This window comes from Stegostoma tigrinum, chromosome 37 (assembly GCF_030684315.1).
Source record: "Stegostoma tigrinum isolate sSteTig4 chromosome 37, sSteTig4.hap1, whole genome shotgun sequence".
Classification (NCBI taxonomy): domain Eukaryota; kingdom Metazoa; phylum Chordata; class Chondrichthyes; order Orectolobiformes; family Stegostomatidae; genus Stegostoma; species Stegostoma tigrinum.
The window spans coordinates 22,742,362-22,769,340 of record NC_081390.1 but is presented as its reverse complement, the minus strand read 5'-3'; the positions used below and the strand labels follow the sequence as shown (position 1 = coordinate 22,769,340).

General features: G+C 44.6%; 1 protein-coding gene across 1 annotated transcript in view; it reads left to right on the top strand.

Moving 5' to 3' along the window:
• Positions 1-26,979, top strand: part of cdh23 (cadherin-related 23) — an 807,091-nt gene that overhangs the window by 754,737 nt on the left and 25,375 nt on the right. The window contains exons 52-58 of the mRNA XM_059640347.1: positions 9,525-9,702; positions 11,327-11,538; positions 13,625-13,816; positions 15,903-16,016; positions 19,835-19,961; positions 21,788-22,039; positions 26,500-26,661. Of these exons, the coding sequence (XP_059496330.1) occupies positions 9,525-9,702; positions 11,327-11,538; positions 13,625-13,816; positions 15,903-16,016; positions 19,835-19,961; positions 21,788-22,039; positions 26,500-26,661 (1,237 nt within the window). The remainder of the gene's footprint in view (positions 1-9,524; positions 9,703-11,326; positions 11,539-13,624; positions 13,817-15,902; positions 16,017-19,834; positions 19,962-21,787; positions 22,040-26,499; positions 26,662-26,979) is intronic.

Below are 26,979 nucleotides of genomic sequence, written 5' to 3'. Positions count from 1 at the left end.
GATGAGAGGGAGGGTTGGACATGGGATGAGGCCGGGGATGGGGAGATTTAAAACTGGTAAATTCCATGATTAGCCATCAGGCTGGAGGCTTCCAAGGCCGAATATGAGGTGCTGTTCCTCCAGTTTTTGGGTGGTGTCATTCTGACTCTTGGGGGAGACCCAGGATGGACATGTCACCCATGGACTGGCAGGGGGAGCTAAAATGGTTAGCGACTGGAAGATGTTGTTTGTTGCAAACAGAGTGCAGATGGTTTACAAAACGGTCCCCAAGTCTACGTTTGGTCTCACCGATATAGAGGAGGCCACATTGGGAGCAGCGGATGCGGTAGACCAAGTTTATGGATGTGCAGGTGAACCCCTGTCTAATGTGGAAGGTTTGTTATGTGCCGTGAATGGAGGTGAGAGGATAATTACAGGGGCAGGTGTGGCACTTCCTGCAGTTGCAGAGAAAGGTACCAGGGATGGTGGGGTTAGCGGGGAATGCGAAGCGGGCGAGGGAGTCACAGAGAAGGTGGTCCCTAGGAAAGGCAGATAGGAGTGGGCGAAGGGAAATATATATTTGGTTGTGGGGTCAGATTGTAGGCGGTAGAAGTGGAGAATGATACGTTGGTGGGGTGATATATGAGGACAAGTGGGATTCTGTCTTTATTTTTGCTGGGGAGAGGGGATGCGAGGGCAGAAGTGCGAGCAATGCTAGAGATGCAGTTGAGGCCATTTTCGATCATCAGAAGGGGGACGTAATGGTCCTTGAAAAACGAGGACATCTAGGATCTGCGGGAGTGGAACGCCCCATCTGGGGAGCAGACATGGCAGAGACGGAGGAATTGGGAGTAGGGGATCACATTCTTACAGGAAGGTGAATGAGAGGAGATGTAGCTGTCTCCAGGTAGCTGTCTGGAATTTAAAAATAGACTAGCCTGATGGTGACTGTGTCACTACCATCATAAAAACCCATTTGGTTCACTCATGTCCTTCGGGGAAGGAAATCTGCCATCCTCATTTGGTCTGGCCTACACATAGCTCCAGACCCTCAGCAACATAACTGGCTCTTAAATGCCCATTGGGCAATTAGGGATGGGCAATGAATGTGCCCACAGATTGTCAACAAGCATTTAAAGATTACACAGAGAGATAGGGAGAGACTGAGACCACTGAGAGATAAGAACGAGGATTTTTAAGTCAGTTACCATCCTGGAACTGACATTAGCATTGGGGATAAATCAGGAGGAGAAGCCAAAATTATGATGAACAGCAAGGACAAGTCTAGCTTTTGGCACTCCCCTTCAAAACATTATCTACATTTTTGCCTTTGCTGAAAACCTTGCCTCAATCCCACTGCTTGACATTGACACTAAACCAAGGACAATTCAAATAATATTTTTAAATGTTTCAAAATAAATTTAAGAGGAACAGGATGCAGCAGAATGTTCTTTCATCATTGTCCTGTGTTTTTTTTTATTCTTTTCCTGTTCTAGAATGTTCTTCCCATGCCAGCCTGCAATCTATAGACTGAAAAGTCATGCGGCAAAGACCATAGAGTCCCAAAGATGTCAATGGGAGACATTTGTGTTCAATTACATTTCTTGAGGTCTTGCTGTTGATGAATTCATTTCATTTATTGTCCCCCCCAACCCTGACACAGGTTGAGAATGATCCAGGATAGTTGCGGACTCTCGACTGCCAATGTTGATCAGAACCTCTGGCTCTGGTTCAGCCCTGCTGCCATCTTCTGTGACTCATTCTAATTTTCATGACGGGGAAATTGGAGTTATTGAGTTCTGTGCCCAATTCTCCGTAATCCTGAAAAATCTAACCTGTGATTTCTTTCACAGCCAGACAGAAAATCCCATAAGTTAGTGGTCACCGTGGAACATGGAGCCTCTGAGGCTGAGATAGGGTTGGAAAGTGGATAGATCAGTAGAGGTGGAGGCAGTAAGGACTCCAGATGCTGGAAGCTGGAGTCAATAGATCAGCCGAGGTACTGGAGCACATCTGGGTAAATGGAGTTATTGTGCTCGTATGGACCTGAATTAACTGGGTGGTGGAGCAGGCTTGAGAGTCTGAATGGCTTCTTCCAGTTTCTAAAATTATTAATTTGCACACATACAATGGTGATGGCCAGTAGCTGAAATCATCCCCGACCATAAACAGCCAAAGCAATGATGTTATCTGCTCATGAGAAACGGACAGACCACTTGGCTGATCAAACTTGTGTTATCATTCTGTCCTCAAATCCCTCGATCCATTTAGACTCCAGGATTCCACTTATCCCAGCCTTACACTGACTCAATAACTGAACAGTCAGAGCCAATCTGCTGGAGCATGGAAGCCTTTGAATAAAGACATTTCCAATCCATGCAGTCCTCCATGATTGACCCCTTATCCCAAGACCCAGATCCTCATCTGGAATCTCTGGCCAATGGAGTCTGCTTCCCAACATTGAACCTTTGCATCCTACCATCAGGTCCCAATGGTTTACTGTCCACACTACTAAAGGAAACCTTGCATTGATATAGCACCGTTCACAACCTTGGGATGTTCTAAAGTGCTTTAAAGCCAATGAAGCATTTTCTGAAGCAAAGTTTTGCTGTCGATTTGCACAGAGCAAGCTCCCACAGTCAGCAAAGAAGTAATGGTCAGCTCACTTTTGTAAAACTCTGATAAATACAGGCTGCAGGAAATCAGAGAAAACTCCCCTGCTCTTGTTGAAATGGTGGCCTTTCGCACTTTTGCTTCCATCCGAGAGAGCAGATAGTTCCTCGTCTGAATGTCTCATGAAAATAATCGAGAACTTCTTGGGCGAAGCACAGCGTGTGTGGGGAAACCTAACCCTTTCTCTTTATCTCTGGTGTTTTAATGGGCCACCAGCCAAGCTATGAAAGGGAAAAGAAGGAGCTAAAAGTTGATCTGCCTCCCTTTGTTTCAATAAATGATTGGCCAATTTTTCTAGGATTGCTTCACCGACTTCTGAGAAGTGAAAGAGGAAGCGGTTACTTCCGTAATGTGTCAAACATTTTGCAAAAGAATAACAAAGGCCTTTGTGTTCTCTGCCAAGTGATTGACAGAACCCAAACCAGAGGGCACCAATCACCTTTGTCAGTAATTTGCAACTCCACATCTTCACTTATGTCTGGGCGAGTTGTTTATCTATCTTCGCAGTCCATTTTGTTTACTTCTGACGTGCATCTCTATGGAACCTGTCACTTCCTCAGGATATCCCAGAATGCAATACAGTCACCAGGGTACTTTTGAAGTGCAGTCACTGTTGTGAGGCACAATAAGTGACACCCAATTGACATGCACCAAGCTCCTGCAAACAGCAGTGAAAGGACAGATGGTCTGATTCTGGGTTGTTGATTGAGGGATTGATAAAGGCTAGGCCACTGGAACGAACTTCCCTATCTTTCAGAATGGTGCCATGGGATCATTCACCTGAGAGTGCGGATGTGGCCTTGCTTTTACTATTCATCCTCAACGTTCACATTCATCGGGCAAACTGATGGATCCTGAGTTCTTGGCACACTTCAATAAATAGATGTCAAACACCCGGCTGATCAAAAACAAAGTGTTGTAGAAACTCAGCAGATCTGGCAGCATCTACAGAGAGGAACATAAAGTATCTCTCTCCACAGACAGAGTCATAGAGATATACAGCATGGTAACAGACCCTTCGGTCTAACCCATCTATGCTGACGAGGTATCCTTCATTAATCCCATTTGCCAGCATTTGACCCATATCTCTCTAAACACTCCCTATTCATATACCCATCCAGATGCCTTTCAAATGTTGTAATCATACCAGCCTCCACCATTATCTCTGGCAGCTCATTCCACACACACACCACCATTTGCATGAAAAAGCTGCCCCTTAGGTGTCTTTTATACCTTTACCCTCTCACCTCAAACCTATGCCAGAAAGTTTTGGACTCTGCCACCCTTGGGAAAAGACCTTACCTGTTTACCCTATCCATGCCTCTCGAGATTTTATAAACCTCTATAAGGTCATCCATCAGCCTCCAATGCTTCAGAGAAAATAGTCCCAGCCTATTCAGTCTCTCCCTGTAGCTCAAACCCTCCAACCCTGGCAACATTCTCGCAAGTCTTTCCTGAACCCTGTCAGTTTAACAACATCCTTCTTATAGCAGGGAGACCAGAATTGGACACAATATTCCAAAAGTAGCCTAAGCAATGTCCTGTAGAGCTGCAACATAACCTCCCAACTCCCATACTCAATGCATTGACCAATAAACACAAGCATACCAAACACCTTCTTCGTTATTCTATCTACCTGTGACCACTTTCATGTAAGTGTGAACATGCTCTCCGTAGTATCTTTGTTCAACAGCTCTCCCCAGGACCTAACCATTAAATGCATAAGTCCTGCCCTGATTTACCTTTCCAAAATGTACCACCTCACATTTATCTAAATTAAACTCTACATTCCCTGGCCCATTGGCCCATCTGATTGAGATCCCTTCGTACTCAGAGGTAACTTTCTTCACTGTCCACTACACCTCCAATTTTGGTGTCATCTGCAAACTTATTGACCATACCTCCTATGTTCACATCCAAGTCATTTATATCAATGACAAAAAGCAGCAAACCCAGCACCAATCCTTATGGCACACCACTGGTCACAGGCCTCCAGTCTGAAAAGCAACTCTTCACCACCACGCTCCATCTTCTATCTTCAAACCAGTTCTGTATCCAAATGACTAGTTTAGCCTGCATTCCATGTAACCTAACCTAAACTAATTAATTTATCATGGGGAACCTTGACCAACACCTTACTGAAGTCCATATTGATAACGTCCACCACTCTGACCTCATCAGTCCTCTTCATTACTTCTTCGAAAAACTCAATCAAGTTAGTGAGACATGATTTCCCACTCACAAAGCCATGTTGACTATCCATAATCAGTCCTTGCGGTTCCAAATACATGCAAATCCTGTCCCTCAGGATTCCCTCCAACAATGTGCCCGCCACTGATGTCAGGATCATCGGTCTGTAGTTCCCTGGCTTTTCCTTACCATCTTTCTTAAATAGTGGCACCACGTTAGCCAGCCTCCAGTCTTCCGGCACCTCATCTGTGGCTATGGATGATACAAATATCTCAGCAAGGGGCCCAACAATCACTTCCCACAGAGTTCTAGGGTACACCTGATCAAGGCCTGGAATTTATCCACTTTTATGTGTTTTAAGACATTCAGCACCTCCTCCTCTGTATTATGGACATTTTTTGCAAAATGTCAATATTTATTTCCCCATGTTCTCTGTCTCCCATATCCTTCTCCACAGTAAACACTGATGCAAAATATTCATTTAGTATCTCCACCATCTCCTGTGGTTCCACACATAGGGGTTTGTTTATCTTTAAGGGGCCGTATTGTCTCCCTGGTTACCCTTTTTGTCCTGAAAAATATTTGTAGAATTCCTTTGGATTCTCCTTAGCCCTATTAGCCTCACAAACTTTATTGAGTTCTTTGAGAAGGTGACAAACAGGTAGATGAGAGTAAACCGGTTGATGTGGTGTATATGGATTTCAGCAAGGCGTTCGATAACGTTCCCCACAATAGGCTATTGTACAAAATGTGAAGGAATGAGATTGTGGGAAATATAGCAGTTTGGATCAGAAATTGGCTTGCTGAAAGAAGACAGAGGGTGGTGGTTGATGGGAAATGTTCATCCTGGAGACCAGTTACTAGTGGTGTACCGCAAGGGTCGGTGTTAGGTCCACTGCTGTTTGTCATTTTTATAAACGACCTGGATGAGGGCGTAGAAGGATGGGTTAGTAAATTTGCAGACGACACTAAGGTCGGTGGAGTTGTGGATAGTGATGAAGGATGTTGTAGGTTACAGAGGGACATAGATAAGCTGCAGAACTGGGCTGAGAGGTGGCAAATGGAGTTTAATGCGGACAAGTGTGAGGTGATGCACTTTGGTAGGAGTAACCGGAGGGCAAAGTACAGGGCTAATGGTAAGATTCTTGATTGTGTAGATGAGCAGAGAGATCTCTGTGTCCATGTACACAGATCCTTGAAAGTTGCCACCCAGGTTGACAGGGCTGTTAAGAAGGCATACAGTGTTTTAGCTTTTATTAATAGAGGGATCAAGTTCCAGAGCCAAGAGGTTATGCTGCAGCTGTACAAAACTCTAGTGCGGCTGCACTTGGAGTATTGCGTACAGTTCTCGTCACCGCATTATAAGAAGGATGTGGAAGCTTTGGAAAGGGTGCAGAGGAAATTTACTAGGATGTTGCCTGGTATGGAGGGAATGTCTTACGAGGAAAGGCTGAGGGACTTGAGGCTGTTTTCATTAGAGAGAAGAAGGTTGAGAGGTGACTTAATTGATACATATAAAATAATCAGAGGATTAGATAGGGTGGATAGGGAGAGCCTTTTTCCTAGGATGGTGACGGCAAGCACGAGGGTCATAGCTTTAAGTTGTGGGGTGAAAGATATAGGACAGATGTCAGAGGTAGTTTCTTTACTCAGAGAGTAGTAAGGGAATGGAATGCTTTGCCTGCAACGGTAGTAGATTCGCCAACTTTAGGTACATTTAAGTCGTCATTGGACAAGCAATTGGACGTACATGGAATAGTGTAGGTTAGATGGGCAGCCAGCCTATCCTTTTCCATCACTATTTTAAAACTAATAGAATTGCGCTCACTGGCCCCAAAATGCTCCCCCACTGACACCTCAGTCACCTGCCCTGCCTTATTTCCCAAAAGTAGGTCAAATTTTGAGCCTTTTCTCGTAGGTCCATCCTCAAACTGAATCAGAAAATTTTCTTAGAACATAGAACATAGAACATAGAACAGTACAGCACAGAACAGGCCCTTCAGCCCACAATGTTGTGCTGACCGTTGATCCTCATGTATGCACCCTCAAATTTCTGTGACCATATGCATGTCCAGCAGTCTCTTAAATGACCCCAATGACCTTGCTTCCACAACTGCTGCTGGCAACGCATTCCATGCTCTCACAACTCTCTGTGTAAAGAACCCGCCTCTGACATCCTCTCTATACTTTCCACCAACCAGCTTAAAACTATGACCCCTCGTGCTAGCCATTTCTGCCCTGGGAAATAGTCTCTGGCTATCAACTCTATCTATGCCTCTCATTATCTTGTATACCTCAATTAGGTCCCCTCTCCTCCTCCTTTTCTCCAATGAAAAGAGACCGAGCTCAGTCAACCTCTCTTCATAAGATAAGCCCTCCAGTCCAGGCAGCATCCTGGTAAACCTCCTCTGAACCCTCTCCAAAGCATCCACATCTTTCCTATAATACGGCGACCAGAACTGGACGCAGTATTCCAAGTGCAGTCTAACCAAAGTTTTATAGAGCTGCAACAAGATCTCACGACTCTTAAACTCAATCTCCCTGTTAATGAAAGCCAAAACACCATATGCTTTCTTAACAACCCTGTCCACTTGGGTGGCCATTTTAAGGGATCTATGTATCTGCACACCAAGATCCCTCTGTTCCTCCACACTGCCAAGAATCCTATCCTTAATCCTGTACTCAGCTTTCAAATTCGACCTTCCAAAATGCATCACCTCGCATTTATCCAGGTTGAACTCCATCTGCCACCTCTCAGCCCATCTCTGCATCCTGTCAATGTCCCGCTGCAGCTTACAACAGCCCTCTATACTGTCAACGACACCTCCGACCTTTGTGTCATCTGCAAACTTGCTGACCCATCCTTCAATCCCCTCATCCAAGTCATTAATAAAAATTACAAACAGTAGAGGTCCAAGGACAGAGCCCTGTGGAACCTCACTCACCACTGACTTCCAGGCAGAATATTTTCCTTCTACTACCACTCACTGTCTTCTGTTGGCCAGCCAATTCTGTATCCAAGCAGCTAAGTTCCCCTGTATCCCATTCCTCCTGACCTTCTGAATGAGCCTACCATGGGGAACCTTATCAAATGCCTTGCTGAAGTCCATATACACCACATCCACAGCTCGACCCTCTTCAACTTTTCTAGTCACATCCTCAAAAAACTCGATAAGGTTTGTGAGGCATGACCTACCCCTCACAAAGCCGTGTTGACTGTATTTGATCAAGCCATGCTCTTCCAGATGGTCATAAATCCTATCCCTCAGAATCCTTTCCAACACCTTGCAGACGACAGACGTGAGACTTACTGGTCTGTAATTGCCGGGGATTTCTTGTGCAAACTTAACAAATTCCTCTCCATCCAAGCCCTTAACGCTATAGCAGTTCCAGCCTATGCTTGGAAAATTAAAATCCCCTACCATAGCCACCCGATTATTCTCACAGATAACTGAGATCTCCTTACAAATTTGTTTCTCAGTTTCTTGCAGACTATTGTGGGGGTCAATAGTACAATCCCAATAAGGTGATCATGCCTTTGTTATTTCTCAGTTCCACCCAAATAACTTGCCTGGATGTATTCCCAGTTGTCTCTCTCTCTCCCTGTCCTTCTCTCTCTGATGGGAGAGTGAGGCTATGTTGACTTTACTTTTACTTTTTGATCCCAGGGCTAAGTCCATCTCCCATCCTAGTTCCACCTCATAGAATCATACAGTGCAGAAGAGGCCCTTTGGCCAATCAGGACTGTACCATCAAAGCAATTCTAAGATCTCAAATAGTTCCATGTTGCAGCATCGGGCCCACAGCCTTGCAAATTATGACATTTAAAGTGTAAACTCCTGAAATTGCCAAATGAGGAGGGGCTGCAGGGGATTCAATGGCACATTTTTGGCCTCTTACATAAGGGAAATGAAGAAGCCCCAGACTCACACCATTAACACTGTTTCTCTCTCCACAGATGCTGCCAGACCTGCCGAGTTTCTCTAGCATTCTCTGCGTTTGTTTCAGATTTCCAGCATCCAGAGTATTTAGCTTCATTGGTCGCAGGAATGAATGGATTGTCTTATGAGGAAAGGTTGAGCAGATCGGACTTGCTTCCATAAGACCATCAGATAAAGGAGCAGAATTAGGCCCTTCAGCCCATCGAGTCGGCTCTACCATTCGATCATGGCTAATGTTGCCCTGGAGTTTACAAGAGCGAGGGGTGGCTTGATTGAAAGGTGTAGCATCCTGAATGGTTTTGGTATGGTGGATGTGGAAAGGATGATTCCACTTGTGGCTCAGTTCTGAACAAGGGGACATTGTTTTAACATGAGGTGTTTCCCTTTCAGGACAGAGATGACGGGTGTTTTAATTTCACAGAGGCCTGTGTGATTTTGGAGCTCTAGCTCAGGAGGCAGTGGAGGTTGGGTCATTGAATTTTGGTGGGCAGGAGAACCTTGAGAATGTGAAATTTGAAACACAGACATATCAGCCATGGTCTTGTTGAAATACAAAGTTCGAGAGGCTGAATGGTCTAGTTCTGCTCCTATTTGGAATGTTTGTGTGCGCTCGGTGAAAGGGCAGGTTGGCACACAGCCCAGAAGTTACATCAAGTTGTCGTCTGATTCCATTTCCAAGCTGACAGTATTAACTACAGGTTGAGTCTCATTGGCTAATGCAGTTGCAATTTGTCACTACAGGTCCTGGTGACTGTTCTGGATGTCAATGACTATCGTCCACAATTCTCCAAGAATGTCTTCAGCACCAGCATTTATGAGAATGAACCAGAAGGAGCCTCTGTGGCTACCATGACAGCTATAGATCTGGATGAAGGGGAGAATGCGGTCTTGCAGTATAGTATTCAGGGCCCTGGTGTAGGTAAGACAAATAATTATCTCACCCCCCTTTGGGAACAGTGTTCCTTTTTCATTTGATTGTTTCACTGCCCCTTCTGACCTTTGAAACTCTTGAGTTTGGACGTCATGACAGAATAAGACCGTAATAAATAGGAACAGGCCATTCGACCCTTTGAGCCTTCTTAGCTCATCAATAGAATGACAGTATGTGCCTTTCTGCAGCAGCTCAGCAAAGTGCCAATCTCTTTCCCAAACCTTCCCCACGGCACCTCAGAGTTAGTGCTCCTGCTCACTCTGTCACCATTCCTCAGCGAGGTTGGCTCACCTTCACCCAGTACATCCACTGCAGGAATGGCCTCTGTACCTGTTTAGGGAACCCTTAGTATGAGCAGGTACTATGGGGGAAGACATCTGTGACAAGGAACAGGAGTCATCATCTGGACTGAGAACAGTTGCTGGCGGTGCTGACGGTAATGACAATGGTGGTGATGTTAATGTTGGTGGTGGTTGTAACGGTGGTTGGGGTGAGGAGGGGAATGGAATGGGCTCAACTCTCCTGCTCCCCTACCTCCTGAGCCCCCAAAGCTGCACCTGTCCAATGGAGCTGAAGCAGGCAGCCTCAAATCTAAGATAATAAAATGTGAGGCTGGATGAACACAGCAGGCCAAGCAGCATCTCAGGAGCACAAAAGCTGACGTTTCGGGCCTAGACCCTTCATCTGATGAAGGGTCTAGGCCCGAAACGTCAGCTTTTGTGCTCCTGAGATGCTGCTTGGCCTGCTGTGTTCATCCAGCCTCACATTTTATTATCTTGGAATCTCCAGCATCTGCAGTTCCCATTATCTCTGATACTATTTCAGCCTCAAATCTAAACTGTGAATCACGCTAAGATTTCCGATTACCCTGAAGGGTCAGTAAACTGGGTTCCTGTGCCAGTAGTTTAGTTAGAGTGAAGCAAAACTCACAATCTGTCTTTTAAAATGTTTCACAATGAAGGGTAAGTATAAAGGGTAGCTGTCGTAACAATTTATCATTGAGTGACCTCTCAACCTCTGCACTTAACTTCAACTGAGCATCCTAGAAATTAACCTGGGCCTGTTTTTTCAGATGTTTTGTTTTAAATTCACTCACAGGATGTGGGCATCGCTGGCTGAGCCAACATTTATTACTGCATCCCACAATACTTAAAAAGTGGATCCAGAAAAAGTGAATGCATTGATTAATGATCATAAGACTTGGGAACAGTTCCTCTGGGTGGAGGTTAGCTAATATAACCCCATTATTTAAAGAAAGGAGGTAGAGAGCAAACAGATTTATAGACTGGTTTTCTGAAGAAGGGTCCAGACCTGAAACGCCAGCCTTCCTGCCCCTCTCATGCTGCCTGGCCTGCCGTGTTCCTCCAGATCCACACCTTGTTATCTCAGACTGCAGCAACGGCAGTTCCTACTATTTCTTATGGACTGGTTAGCCTGATATCCCTAATCGCCTTGAGGGCAGCTAAGAGTGTACCCCTTTGCTGTGGGTCTGGAGTCACACGTAGGCCATAAGGATGGCACATTCCCTTCCCAGATGAAGTGTGTCAGACAAGAAGCTGTAGCAATTGCCAGGAACATTACATTCAATCTATTTACTCTGTTTACCTTTCAGAGGCTTTTAGGATTGATGAGGACACAGCCACGATCAGCACCACGAGGCTCCTGGAATCCTATGAGAGGTTTAATTTGACAGTGGTGGTCACGGACCGTGGTCGCCCACCGCTCTGGGGGACAACATTGCTGAAGATTGAAGTGATTGACGTGAATGACAATCGGCCCATTTTCATTCGGCCACCCAATGGGACAATACTGCACATCATGGAGGTGAGGAACCCACCCTGCCCAGGCACAGGAGAACATTTTAAACATCAAAGTGCTTTGAGAGAATAAAGATAGAGCTTAAAACTCATTTGTTTAATACAAAGGCAACATTGGGAATAGGCCATGAAAATAAAATCAAAATATTACAGATGTTGGAGGTCTAAAATAAAAAGAACAACACGCTGCAGAAACACAACAGGTCTGGCAGCGTCTGTGGAGAGAGAAACAGAGTTGACATTTCGAGTTGCATTCTTGTCGATCTTAAAAGCTTCTGAAAGGAAAGGCTGTAGGTGACTGACATGTAGCATTTGCAACTGTTGTTGGAGCTGTCTTATCTGACACAGAGCCTTTGCCATGCAGTGAAAACGGGTCCAACATGGCTTTAGTTACATTAGACCTGAGACATTAACTCTGTTTCTCTCCGCAAAGTTTCTGAGTTTCTCCAGCACTTGCGGTTCTTATTTTAGGAAAAGGACAATAGCTCTTGTTTTCAGTATTGCACATTTATGGCTGCAGGAAGTATATCTGTTTAGAAACAAATTAGATTGAGACAGAAGCCTGGAGTCAATTAAAGGCCATTCAATGCACCAGTTTCATTCTAGCCAGAAATAAGTTTCTTCGATACTGGAATTCCTGTATTTTTGAACATACCTGCTCACAAACAAGGAGTAGAAGTAGGCCACTCCCCCTTACACCTGCTCCATCATTCAATAGGATTGTGGCTGGTCTGATTGTAATCTTAAATCTGCATTTCTCCCTGATAACCTCTTGATTGATTGACAAAAATCTATCTGCCCCACCTTAAAAATATTCAAGGACTGTGCTTCCACCACCTTTTCAGGAAGAGAGGTCCAAAGACTCACAACCTTCTCAGAAAATGATTTTGCCTCGTCTCTGTTTTAAAGCAGTGACCCCTGATTTTTAAACCGTGACCTGTGCCGTGACCTGTGATCAGTAGAGTAGCAAACGCCCAGTCCGCACCAGTAGAGATATAAACAAATCTGGAAAAAAGTGCTTTTCATTCACTAGACTCATCCTAAACTGTAAAATATCCCACTTGAAATTCCATTACTGCTTAATTTTTATATCCATAAAAAGCGTGTATTTGGTTTCCTTTTATAAGAGATAACAAAATGTGGAGCCGGATGAACACAGCAGACCAAGCAGCATCATAGGAGCAGCAAGGCTGACGTTTTGGGGCTAGACAAGGGTCTAGGTCCGAAACATCAGCTTTCTGGCTCCCATGATGCTGCTTGGCCTGCTGTGTTCATACAGCTCTACACCGTGTTATCTCGGATTCTCCAGCATTTGCAGTTCCTACTATCTCTTGTTTCCTTTTATTTGTGCTAACACTAGCTATGCCTCCCTAAAGTCCTGCAGTTTTTTGTTAATTTTTTTGTGGGAGTGGGCGCCAATAGCTGGGCCGGCATTTATTGCCCGTTCCTAATTGCCCTGGAGAAAGTTAGTGGTGAGACTGTGACGGCCCTTCATGTCTAACAACAGCCTCTGCGCTGTCGGCAAGGGATTTCCTGGGGTTTGACCCAATGACAGTGAAGGAACAGCAATATATTTCCAAGTCAGGATGGTGAGTGGCTTGGAGGGGAGCTTGCAGGATGTGGTGTTTCGATGTATCTGCTGCCCTTGTCCTTCTAGATGGAAGTGTTTGGAAGGTGCTAACAGGTGAATCTTGCTGTTGTGCATCTTGTAGCTGGTACACACCGCGGCCACTATGTGTCAATGGCAAAGGGAGTGAATGTTAAAGTTGGTGCATTTGGTGCCAGTCAAGTGGACTGACTTGTCCGGGATGGTATCAAGCTTCCTGAGCGTCACTGGAGCTGCCCCCATCCAGGCAAGTGGGGAGTATTCCATCACACCCCTGATGTATGACTTGCAGTTGATGAAATGGGTTTGGGGAGTCAGGAGGTGAGCTACTTGCTGCAGGATTCCCAGCCTCTGAGCTACTCTTGTATTGATGTGGCTGGTCTGGTTCAGATTGTGGTCCTTAGGTAACCCATGGGGTGTTGATTTAGAATGAGCTGAGACCATGGTACCTTCAGTTTTGTTGCTATCAATCTTGTTTTCTTTTCAGGAGAGAGATGCAGGCTTCAATGTGTATGAGGTGCTGGCCACAGACAACGACGAAGGTTTGAATGGAGCGGTCAGGTATGGTTTTCTGAAGACAGCAGTCAACAGAGACTGGGAATATTTCAGCATCGACCCTCTGAGTGGAATCATCAATACAACAGTGAGGCTGGACAGGGAGAGGCAGGCTGTCTATAATGTGAGTGATCTGTTAGGAAGGTGATCCCCGTCCTTGGACACAAACCACTCTGATTATAGTAGAAAAGCTTATTTGGATTCTGCATTAGTGACAGGGGGTGCCCTGATGACTGACCTGTGGATGTTGAAGATCAGCAACTACAGCTTGAACCAGTTGGACTATTGGCCTGTAAGTTCTCCATAAAACATGAGAAATATAACCAACTGCATCTCAAAGTTTAGAATTGTTTGCAGCATCAAGCTCCTGGCTTTCAAGTGATTATTTGGACCTGAGTTGGCTGTGACACTCAGCAGTCAAGACACAAAAATAAAACACAGTAATATAGCTGGTGTAAAACCAGAAAATGCTGGAAATATTCAGCAGGTGAGACATGGAGAGGGAGAAACAGAGAGGCCGTTTCAGGTTCATGTGCTTCGATCAGAGCTGATTATAACTGAGCTCCACACACAGGCATGGTGAAAACATGCTGCCATGCTTCCTGGAACCCCATCTCACAGCACTTCAGCCTGTCGCTGTGTAGAGTACAACTGCAGGTCAGATTGTAAAAAACCAAGCCATCTCCCTGGATACCATGAACTCAGGTTCCCTCCTGAGTGGAAAGAGGCCATTTGGCCCATCGAGTCTGCACCGACCCTCCAAAGAACATCCCATCCAGACCTACCCCCCATGCCCTATCCCTGTAACCCTGCCTTTCTCATGGCTAACACACCTAGCCTGCACATCTCTGGACCCCACAGGCAATTTAGCATGGCCAATCCACCCTAACCTGCACATCTTTGGAGTGTGGAAAGAAACACACACACACACACACACACACACACACACGAGGATAACGTGCAAATTGCACACAGTCGCCTGATGCTGGAATCAGACACGAGTCGCTGGAGTTGTGAGGCAGCGGTACTAACCACTGAGCCACTTTATTTAATTGCAAAGCCAAGCAACCTCCCCCAAGCCCGACTCAAACTCCAGATGTTACAGAATGTCATCAGGTGAGGGTAACATTTGGGCAGAGCTCTCTCCTGTGTTACTACACAAAGTCCAGCCAGCTCCATACCCCAGGTCGAGTAAACTGGAATGAAAATCAATTTAACCGCATTCTTAAAAGTCAGACAGCGCGTTTGATTAAGTGGTTCTTGAGATGCAGTTGGTTACTTTTCTCATGTTTTATGGAGAACTTACAGGCCGATTGTCCGAGCTGCAGTGGGCCTAGACCCGAAACATCAGCTTTCCTGCTCCTCTGATGCTGTTTGGCCTGCTGTGTTCATCCAGCTCCACACCTTGTTATCTCTAGGCCGATTGTCCAACTGGTTCAAGCTGTAGTTATGGACCTGGACAAACCTTCTCTTAGACATCCACAGGTCAGTCATCAGGGCACCCCCGTCACTAATGATTGAGATAACACAGTGTGGAGCTGGTTGAGCACAGCAGGTCAAGCAGCATCAGAGGAGTGGGAAAGCTGATGTTTCGGGTCTGGGCCCTTCTTCAGAAAGGTTAACTGATCTGCTGGGCTTTTAGCCACCGTTCACCAGCAGACACTAAGAGTGAGTGGGTCTTGCCTTATACTTGCCTTCTTTACTGCCCATGGACGAACTTTTAGCACAGCTTCTAAACATGGGCATGTGATCATTTGGATCATAAATCACAGCTGGCTGTGATAGTCCTCAGCAGTTAATCAGTCATTTTGGAGAAGGAGGAAAGGTAGGTATCCCCACTTTGGTTGTCCAAGTGAGTATTGACACCACTGTGCTAACAGCCAGTGGGGATTGTGGCATGATTCACCGTAAACAGAATCTACTTTTTTTAAAAAATGGTCTTTGCAATCAATGGCAAACAGAACTCTCAACTGAAACAACAGTAAAATCTCACAACAAAAGCAAAGCCATTCCTGCAGCTCAATGCAGTGAGTGGGGAATAGTTTTATTGCACAATCACCCAACTTCACTCACTCTGGGCAAGACTGGGGAGAGAAATGAACCAGTCACCCCTATTTTCTGGCCTGAATGATGTTGTAGCTATTATGTAGTGGAGGAGCAGGATGAGATCATTGAGCATATTCCTTATGGATTCTTTGTTTTCTTTCCAGCTGATTCTCTTGGCATATGACCTTGGGCACCCTGTACCCTATGAGACCACCCAACTTCTGCAAGTTGCTCTGGATGATATTGATGATAATGAGCCCCTCTTCCTCAAACCACCCGTAAGAACATTTCAACGAACTTAGCAAATATGTTTGCATGCCGTGTATCAGTTGGGTTCCAGGAGCCATGGGGAATTTTTCTTTATTCATTCACGGGATGAGGGCGTCGCTGGTGAGACAGCATTTATTGCCTATCCCTAATTGCCCAGAGGGCACGTCAGAGTCAACCACATTTCCTGTGGGTTCTGGAGTCACATGTAGGCCAGACCAGGTAAGGATGACAGTTTCCTTCCCGAAATGACATTAGTGAACCAGACGAATTTTTCCTGATAATCACAACGGATTCATGGTCATTATTAGACTCTTACTTCCAGATATTGATTGAATTCCAATTCCACCATCTGCCATGGCAGGATTCAAACCTAGGTCCCCAGAACATTACCTGGATTGACAGCCCAGCGATAATACCAGTAGGCCATTGCCTCTCCATTGTATATTGGATTGGGAATTGTATAGTGTTGATTGTGGAGCACAGAAGGAGTTTGTTCAGGCTGATTTTCTGAATGTGTTGCCACTTAGTCCCGTTCTTGTGTTCTTCCCGACAACCTGAAGTAATTCCACTTCACGTAATATTACTATCACTGAATGCCCCACCATCAGCATCTTGAGAGTCACTATTGACCAGAAAATGAACTGAACTTGCCACATAAACACAATGGCTGCAACAGCACCGCAGGCCGTAAACTAGGAATACTGCACCTTGATTGGCACCACATCCACAAACACCACTCCCTCCACCACTGATGCAGATCCTCAGTATTTTACTTTATTTAATGTATCACTATTGCTGTGGATAGATTTTGTCCACGCTCTCCCTTTAAGGGATGTTCTTCATTCACAATTGGTGGTCAATAACAGACAAAGCTGCACCTCTTCAATCCACAAATCACGTCATCACTTTGCTGAGTCAGTGTTTTTTTTAATTTCTGTTTGGAAACCACACAATGGTTTTTGCGACCCATTGTCAGAACAAACCTTTGTGACAGAAACAGAAGACGATACGTTTATGACTGTTGTCAGTCACAATGCAGTCACACTCAGTGTTCAGCTTCAAATGAAAGAGGTGTGAGGCCCAGTGAATATTCTAGCCTTGTAACTCAGTGTAAACTCGTAGAGCCTTAGGCACTGTCTTTCAGATGGAATATTAAGCAGAGATCCCCACCTGCTCCACCAGGAGATTATTTCTTCTACATTACTGCTGGGAGAGAGCCAGAGGGTTCCATTGACATTCCAGAGCAGTGCAGAAGCGTTGCTACACCGACCAAAGAGCAGCCTTTCAGAGGGGATGCTAACCCAAAGCCCCATCTGCCTGCTCAGGTGGATGTAAATGAAGCCATGGCATTATCTCAAAGGAGAGGACCATGAAATTTTCCATGGTGTCCTCATAGCATCGTAGTTATGCCACCGACTGAGTGATCCCAAACCTCAAGCAAGGGCCCTGAGCATGTGGTTTCAAGTCCAGCCGTGACAGACTGTGCCATTTGAATAAATTTTTTAAAACTCCAGCATTTAAAAAGTGACCATGTACCCACTATTTATTGTTGTAAACCCCAGCTGGTTCACTACTGCCCTTTTGAGAAGGCAAACCTTAACAGCTGATAAATGCCTTCCTGCCCAGCAAGGCCCACATCCCATGAAGGAATAATAAATAAAACATTGAAACAAATTATCTGGTCACAGTCTGTCGGTGGGAGCTTAAATTGGTTGTTGTGAAGTAACTTCAGACACCATTGGTTGTAAAGACTTTGAGATGTCCAGTGGTCACGAAAGGTGCTATATAAATGCAAATGTATTTCACTCTTTTCATTAACCACCAGACACAGTCATGTGATCTTGCTGCGTGCAGAATGGCTACTGAGAATCACTGAGACTTTTCTGAAAAGCGCAATAAAGTACAGAGTGATAGCCCCAGTCAAAAGGAACCCTTCAGCCCATCTAGTTCAACCATCCCCATACTTCCCCTCTTGTGTTTTCAATAACTCAGGAAGTCATTTGACAAGAATGTGCAGGATTTCATTTTGAAACTCATTAAAGTTGCGCATTCCCCACCCTTGCTGATAAACTGTTCCACATACTTAACCATCTGTTAGCAAAAATATTCCTCCTGTATTTAGCAGTGTGGCATTCTTGACAGCTGGTTGCCTTGCTGTGTTATTTCTGAGAACCTTGGGAGGTACATAGACAAGTACGTGACTCTGATATGCCCTAGTTAGCCCTGCATCTTGTGCAGCACCTTCATTTCGAGTCGACCAATCCTGTACTCTCTGAACGTAGAGAATGAGAAGCAACCTCATTGACAGAAATGAGGGGTCTTGACAGGGTGGTGTTGAGAGTTGACTTCGCCAAGGCTGGTGAGTCTGGAACTAGGGCATCATACTCAAAACCTAAATCAGCCATTTAAAACTGATGTGAGGTCCTTCAATCAGTGTGTTTGAATTTTCTACCCTATAGGGTGGTAAACACTCAGATCTTGATATATTTCATGGCTAAGATTGATAAATCTTTAGACATCAAGGGAACTAAGGTTTAGGGGAGTGGGTACGAAAGCAGAGTGGTGATAGAAGATCAGCCATGATTTCATTGACTAGCACAGCAAGCTCAAAAAGCTGAATGGCCTCCTCCTGTTCCTATTTCTAATGTTCTGAAATTACCACAAATCACAACCCTAGAATACCTATGGACACATTAAACTTTAATTAAAACATGTTCGCAATTTGAGAAAAAAAGACATTGGTCCAATAGTTGACAGCAGATGTAGATTTATAGTCTGTCTGAAGAGAGAGAGAGAGACCCTGAGAAGGTGCCATAGAAACTTCAAGAGATGGAATTAAAAGGGAAGAAATGGATTACAAACTGAATTGTAATCTCCTGGGAGTTATTTCACACTGTGAACATGATTGGAGAGAAGACAACCATCTAGGCTAGGAAAATATTTTGTGTAATCCCCTTTCGAGAACACACAAGAACAGGCATTAAAAGCCAGTTCAGTGTGTGTGTGTGCTAGTGGAGGAAGGCCATAGAGATGTACAGCACGGAAACAGACCCTTCGGTCCAACTCGTCCGTGCCAACCCGATAGCCTAAATTAATCAAGCCCTGTTTGCCAGAATTTGGCCTATTTCCCTCTAAATCCTTCCTATTCATGTACTCATCCAGATGCAGTTTAAATGTTGTAATTGTACCTGTGTCCACCACTTCCTCTGGCAGCTCATTCCATACACGCACCACCCAGAACATTACCTGGGTGTCTGGATTTGCAGTGCAGCAATAACACCACCAGATCATTGCCTCCACCTACTCACACACTTTGCAGTTAAGTGTGAATGTGGACAAGATGTTTCCTTTATTGGAGAGATTACTCTAAGACACAGTTTTAAAATAAGGGGGTGCCGACTTTAGACGGAGATGTGAAGGAATTATTTTTCACACAGCGTCAATAATCTGTGAAATTCTCCTCCACAGAGAGCACTGGAGGCTGGGTTATTGAGTATGGTCAGGGCTGTGTTAGATAGATTCTTAATTGACAAGACAGTCAAAGGATATGGGATAAACCAAAAAACTGAGTTGAGGACAGGATCTTATTGAATAGCAGAGCAGGGCTATAGGGGCTGAATGGCCTCCTCCTAATTCAATATTCACAGGGAAATGTACACAACATGTAAAACCCCTGAATTGGAAAGCATAGGGCAGAGATCCAAGGCTGGTTGGCGAGTTGGTTGTTTGTGTTAAATAAGCATTTGTTCAGCTTGAAGTGCTCTTGTTCCTTTTCTCAGGCTGTATTATGTGTTGCTAATTCGGTGCTGCCTCTGTGTTTTATTAGAGGAGTTTGCAGTACCAGCTGCTGTTTGTGGCTGAACATTCTGATCCTGCCACCGTTGTGGGGAACGTAACTGGAGCGACCGATGCTGATGAAGGATCCAATGCTGTTGTCTATTATTTCATAGCAGGTAGGCTCTGGGACTGTTGGCTGCGCCTCTAATGCTTACTAAAACCCTCACTCCTTCCCACTCCCTGAGCTGCTCACTCTGACAACGACTTTGACCCTTTCAGGCTGAAGCCTCGCCAGCCTCTTATCCCCACTTCCATAAAATTCAATATTTGCAAAGCTCACCACTTACAATCTGTCCTGCTCTTCCATGACTGTCACCAGTTCTTGCTGGCTTTCCTGAAGAGATTGTATTTAAATTCTGTACCCTCCTCATTTCAATCTCTGCATTTCAAAACCCTGTTTGCCTATTTCTCAAGTTCCTTCATCCGTCAAACAACTTGTAAATGCTGATGCCAGCTCAATGTCCATGCACTGTAGTCTCGCTGCAGCCTCAAAGCCTATCTCTCCATCTGACTCCTCAGTGCCCCTCCTATCTCTACCTTCCTGACACGTCTTGTTTGTAATGTTCGTCCTTGAAGCACCAACATATTTCTCAGCTTAATGCTGCTCAACAAATTAAAATTGTTGAACTTGTCTGCCCCCAGATTTACCATTAACTCTCAATCGCATTCTTTACCCCACAGTCCTTGGTGAATGCCACTTACTGCACCATTTCAGTTCCATAACAGCATTGGTGCTCAATTGGAGATGGAACCCAACAGTGGACTCAAGGCAAAATAAAAACCGAAAGAATTGCAGGTGCTATAAATCAGGAACAAAAACAGAAGTTGCTGGAAAAGCTCAGCAGGTCTGACAGCATCTGTGAAGAAAAATTCAAAGTTAACATTTTGGGTCTGGTGACTGTTCTGAGTTCTGAGGAAGGGTCACAGGACCCGAAGCGTTAACTCTGATTTTTCTTCACAGATGCTGTCAGACCTGCAGAGCTTTTCCAGCAACTCCTGTTTTTGTTCCTAGCTTCAAGGCATCTAGAAAGCACACAGAGGTGAATTTAATCAATGATTCCTACAGTCAATAAGCACAAGTTCAATCCCTTTAATTTCACCTTAACCATTCACACTCTTTATATCCTGTCGAGGAATGGCAGCTATATGTACTATCTGTAAGATCCACTCAGTCACTCACTTCATTTGACAGGGACTTCCAAAGTGGCTTCTGTCACCTAGATTTACAGGGGCAGCAGATAGATGGGAAAACCACCATCTACCACTTCCCCTCCAAGCCACTCACCATCCTGACTTGGAAATATATCACTGTTCCTTCACTGTTAGCTGAGTCAAATTCCTGGAATTCCCTCGCTAATGCCATTGTGGGTCAACAGTTCATGAAAGCAGCATACCACCCCCTTCTCCAGGGTAATTAGGGATGGGCAATAAATGCTCGCACAGCCAGTGGTGCTCACATCCCATGCACAAAAATGTTCCCATTTTGGTTTAAATTCTGGTCACAGTATAGAATAACTGAGCCTTAGAATGAGACTTGGCATCAACAGGAATTCTAAAGACTGACAAGAACCCGACCACAAACTTTATAGGAGTAATATCACAGACAACAATTTAAAAAAGTGACAACATTGTACACTTCAGTTTATTAATTAAGTACAAAATAGAATAAACATCAGAACAAAAGGTTGTTTGGACAGTTTTGTCAGTCAGTGGCTCACTGGGACTCTGTTCATGTCCCAGCTAGGATGGGAAGGCAGGGCACCACAAGGCTGGAGGTTTGGAGGTCGGATACCTGAGAAAAAACCTCCAGGGAGGGATGGAAACACTAAAAATCACACAACATAAAGGCAAAAGCACAAAGACCTTACCATAGTGGCCCTTTCCAATATGTAATAACGTACCAACTGCCAAAATAGTTTATTAAACTTGTTTGTCAATGCAGCTGGAGATCCCGATAACAACTTCCAGCTGAATCAAGATGGGCTGCTTAAGGTATTGAATGATCTGGACCGAGAAACCAACCCATTCTACGCTATCATTGTCAAGGCTTCCAGTAACCCAAACTGGAAACCCCCAAAGGGGCAAAACCAGCTCTTTGACCCCAGCACCGACCTCACTCTCCAGGAAGTCCGCATCTTCCTGGAGGATATTGATGACCAGCCACCAAGGTTCGTCAAATCAGAGTATACAGCTGGTGAGTTTCCAAATTTTAGTCTGATTGTGGCTTGGGTGGCAGAAAGAGCAGGGAGGTGTGATCTGTTTGTGTGACAAATGTGTGAATGGGGGAGAGAAGCAGAGAAATCTAGAAACACAAATATTGAACCCACAAAAAATAGCAACTCAGATTAGTAAGATCGTTTAGAAAAATTATCAACAGCAATCAATCCGACAGAGATACAGTTGAAAAGTAGACATTTGTTTTGGTAAGCTGAAGACTATCAATGGATTTATCAAACTGGTCATTGTTTGATTGCAGTGTTGTATGAAGCAGCCTATCTCTTGTCATGGAGACAACTCAATGGCTGTGGTATTAGGGGTTATCCATTTAATAGAAGACCTCCCATACTGCAATGAATACTGGGAAAGTATATCCACCATTGCCATTGTTCATTTTCTCTGAATAAATACTGGCTTCTTAACAAAGTCTGCAAAGGGCTACTTTTTTTATGTCTAAAGTAGAAAAGTCACACTAAATTTATTTTAAAAATCTTTGGTTAGACCTTGCTTGGAGCACTGTGAACAATTACATCTCCAAATCGTAAAAACTGGACAGAGACACCGCAGAAGATGCAACACAGATTCAGAGGGATGGAAGTAGACTGAGAGGAAAGGCTGAACAGGCCAGGACCTTTTCTTTTCCTGTGTAAAGAGAAAACAGGGTGTGACCCAAAGGCAAACAAGTTGGTCATCTTAAAGTATGGGAGGTGTGGAGTTGATTGCATTTCTAAAGCTGGAGGCCACAGCTACAAGGTCATCACTAATAATTCCAGTCTGGAATATTCCAGAGAAATTTCCTTACCCAGAGGGTGGTGAAAATGTAAAACTTGTTATCACGTGGAGTGCCTGTGATAAATAGCATTCACAAGGAAGCTAGATAAACACATGAAAAAGAAAAGGAACGGAACAATATGCTGAAGGGAAGAGTTGAAGGTGGGGAGAGGCTCATGTCCCCACCAGCATTAAGCAGCTTGTCCCAGGTTCCTATTTCTGTGAATATAATATGTTAGAGTCATAGAGTCATACAGTACGGAAACAGACCCTTCAGTCCAACTTGTCCAGGCTGACCAGCTATCCTAAATTAAACTAGTCCCATTTGCCAGCATTTGGCCCATATCCCTCTAAACTCTTCCTATTCATATACACATCCAGATGCCTTTTAAATGTTGTAATTGTACCAGCCTCCACCACTTCCTCTGGCAGCTCATTGCATACACACACCACCCTCTGTGTGGAAAATGAGCCCCTTAGGTCCCTTTTAAATCTTTCCCCTCTCACCTTAAACCTATGCCCTCTAGTTTTCAGAGATAATGGGAACTGCAGATGATGGAGAATCTGAGATAACACAGTGTGGAGCTGGATAAACACGGAAGGGTCTAGGCCCGAAACGTCAGCTTTTATGCTCCTAAAATGCTGCTTGGCCCTCTAGTTTTGGACTGCATTACCCTCAATAAAACATCTTTTATTGGCTAATGGCTAAACACCCTACCCATACCCTCTATAAGGTTACCCTTCAGCCTTCGACATTCCAGAGAAAATAGTCTATTGAGCCTCAAACCATCCAACCTTGGCAACATCCTTGTAATTTTTTCTGAACCCTTTCAAGTTTAACAACATCTTTCCTATTAACAAGGAGACAGAATTGAACACAAAAGTAGTCTAACTACAGCCACAGCATGACATCCCAACTCCAAAATAGTTTCAGGGAAAGTCTAGGCCCGGAACGTCAGCCTTCCTGCTCCTCTAATGCTGCTTGGCCTGCTGTGTTCATCCAGCTTCACACCTTGTTATCCAATATAGCTACTCTGTTTTTCTGTACTGTGTTTCAATTAATCCTTTATTAAACCTTTATGCTGAGGATGCTGCAACAGCCAATACCAGTCACAGATTTAAGAGAGAAAATCAGTAGCTTTCTATTCATGATAAAGTAGCTGTAACTCAAAACATGTCAGTCGTTTTGAGGTCATCTGTTGAAAGAGGTCTCGCTGTCCTCACAGATTTGGCAGCACTTCACTCAAATGATTCCTGGCTGATAGAATACATCCAGCCTCTTGATAGAGTTTGATAGGAAAGCAGTATTTATTCAGAGAAAATAAACAATGGCAATGATAGATATAGTTTCCCAGAATTCATTGCAATATGGAACATCTTCTATTAATTGGATCACACCTAATGCCACAGCTATTGAATTGTCTCCACATGACAAGAGATAGCTGCTTTATAAAAGATAACAAATTGAGAAGCTGGATGAACACAGCAGGCCAAGCAGCATCTCAGGGGCACAAAAGCTGACGTTTCGGGCCTAGACCCTTCATCAGAGAGGGGGATGGGAAAAGGGTTCTGGAATAAATAGGGACAGAGGGGGAGGCGGACCGAAGATGGATAGAGGAGAAGATAGGTGAAGAGGAGAGTATCGGTGGGGAGGTGGGGAGGGGATAGGTCAGTTGGGGGAGGACGGACAGGTCAAGGAGGTGGGATGAGGTTAGTAGGTGGGAAATGGAGGTGCGGCTTGAGGTGGGAGGAAGGGATGGGTGAGAGGAAGAACAGGTTAGGGAAGCGGAGACAGGCTGGGCTGGTTTTGGGTTGCAGTGGGGGGAGGGGACGAGCTGGGCTGGTTTTGGGATGCAGTGGGGGGAGGGGACAAACTGGGCTGGTTTTGTGATGCAGTGGGGGAAGGGGAGATTTTGAAGCTTGTGAAGTCCACATTGATACCATTGGGCTGCAGGGTTCCCAAGTGGAATATGAGTTGCTGTTCCTGCAACCTTCGGGTGGCATCATTATGACACTGCAGGAAGCCCATGATGGACATGTTGTCTAAGGAATGGGAGGGGGAGTTAAAATGGTTCTCGACTGGGAGGTGCAGTTATTTATTGCAAACCAAGCAGAGGTGTTCTGCAAAGCAGTCCCCAAGCGTCCGCTTGGTTTCCCCAATGTGGAGGAAGCCACAACAGGTACAGCTTTATAAAACACTGCAATCAAACAATGACCAGTTTGATAAATCCCTTAAAAGTCTACGGCCTACCAACAAAAGATCTAATTTGTTACTTATTGTTTTGGCCGAAACTAAATCTCAGGCATTTAAATAAAACAAAGTTGAAACAAGAACAGAAATTGCAAGAGGAACTCAGCTGTTCTGGCAGCATCCATGGAGAAAAAGCAGAGTTGATATTTTGAGTCCAGTGACCCTTCATCAGAATGCTTATGAACAGTTCCGCACAAGGGTCCCTGGACTCAAACTATTAACTCTACGTTCTCTCTACGTTCATCAGATGCTGCCAGACCTGCTGAGTTTTTCTGTTGTCTGTTTTAAATCAGTTGCTGTTTTAAATCAAAGGCATGTTGGCTGATAAAAACTGCTGACTTGCATGTGTGGTTTTAAATCATTTACCTGCATTAACTTCAGTTCGTAACCAAAACCCTTTCTGTACGGTCCTCCTGCAGCACAGGTAAATGTACTTTGCATCTGTCTGATTAACAAACATCTGCCTCCACTCTGGAAGTGAAACACTTCCCACTGTGCTCTACAAGTCATCATTTTTACCCACAACTGCACAAGAAAGGTTTCAGTTCACATGAGAATACAAGCACTAAAACCACAGGATCAGTGTCTCGTATTCACTTACACATCAAAATTGCAATTAACCATTTCTGCTATCCACATTTGTCACAGGAGCTGAGTGCCAGACATATTAGATAAAGCAAATCTAAATGAGGCAATCTTTATATTGACTCCTTTATTTGCAAGTCATATTATTATTTTCATAGAATCCCTGTAGTGTAGAAGCAGGCCATTCAGTACATCTAGTTTGCACTGACACTCTGAAAATCATTCCACCCTATCCCTGCATTTCCCATAGCTAACCCCCTGCATGTCTCTGGACATTATTGGGCAGTTTACCATGGCCAACCCACCCTAACCTGCATATCTTTGGACTGTGGGAGGAAACCAGAGCACCCAGAGGAAACCCACACAGACACAGGGAGAATGTGCAAATTTCACATGGACTGTCACCTGAGATGGAATTGAATCTGGGTCCCTAGCATTGTGAGGCAGCAGTGCTAACCACTCAGCCACCACCCCTTTTTAAAAAAATGCTAACCTATATTTTTGTTGTTGGCCGGAATGCTCAGCTTATTTGCATCTAATGGCCTTTTAGTGTAGGCTGGGAATATCCGGACGATGATGCTTCCTCTGCATTGCCTGTGTGTGTGTGTGTGTGTGTGTGTGTGTGTGTGTGTGTGTGTGTGAGCAGTGTGCCTATGTGTGGGGGGGACTGTGTCTGTGTGTATATGTGTGTGTGCACATGCACATGTGCGCGTGTGTGTGTGTGCTTGTGCGTGGGTGTGTGCATGCAGTGTGTGTGTGTGTGTGTGTGGGGGAGTGTGTGTGTGGGAGTGTGTTATACTAATACTGGTGAATCTCCTTGCTGCCTGTAGGTGTTGCTACTGATGCCAAAGTAGGCTCCGAGCTGATCAGAGTGGAGGCTTACGATGCTGATATTGGAAACAACAGCCTTGTCTTCTATCAAATTGTTAACATCCACTACTATCAGCTTCAGCTCAATGAGTCTGAAGATGTGGGGAATGTCTTCATAATTGGTAGGATCTCAAAAGACGTGCATTTCTGTAAACCATGCTGCCAGCCGAGATGCTGCGGACCAAGATATTACCAATATTAGCGCTTAACAAATCGGTGTGAATGACTTTTGTCCCACATTTTCACACAAAAGTAAAAGCAGACTTTCTAGAATAACATCCCAGGCAGCTTCATGGAGGTAGAATTACGTGAAAACAGATGCTCGGAAGGAAATATTGAAAGGGATGACCAGATTATTGGGTCAAAACTGGGTTTGAAGGAATAAAATGATCAGTAGCCATTTGATGCCCGAGCTCAGAATTCCCTGCTTAATCCTCCAT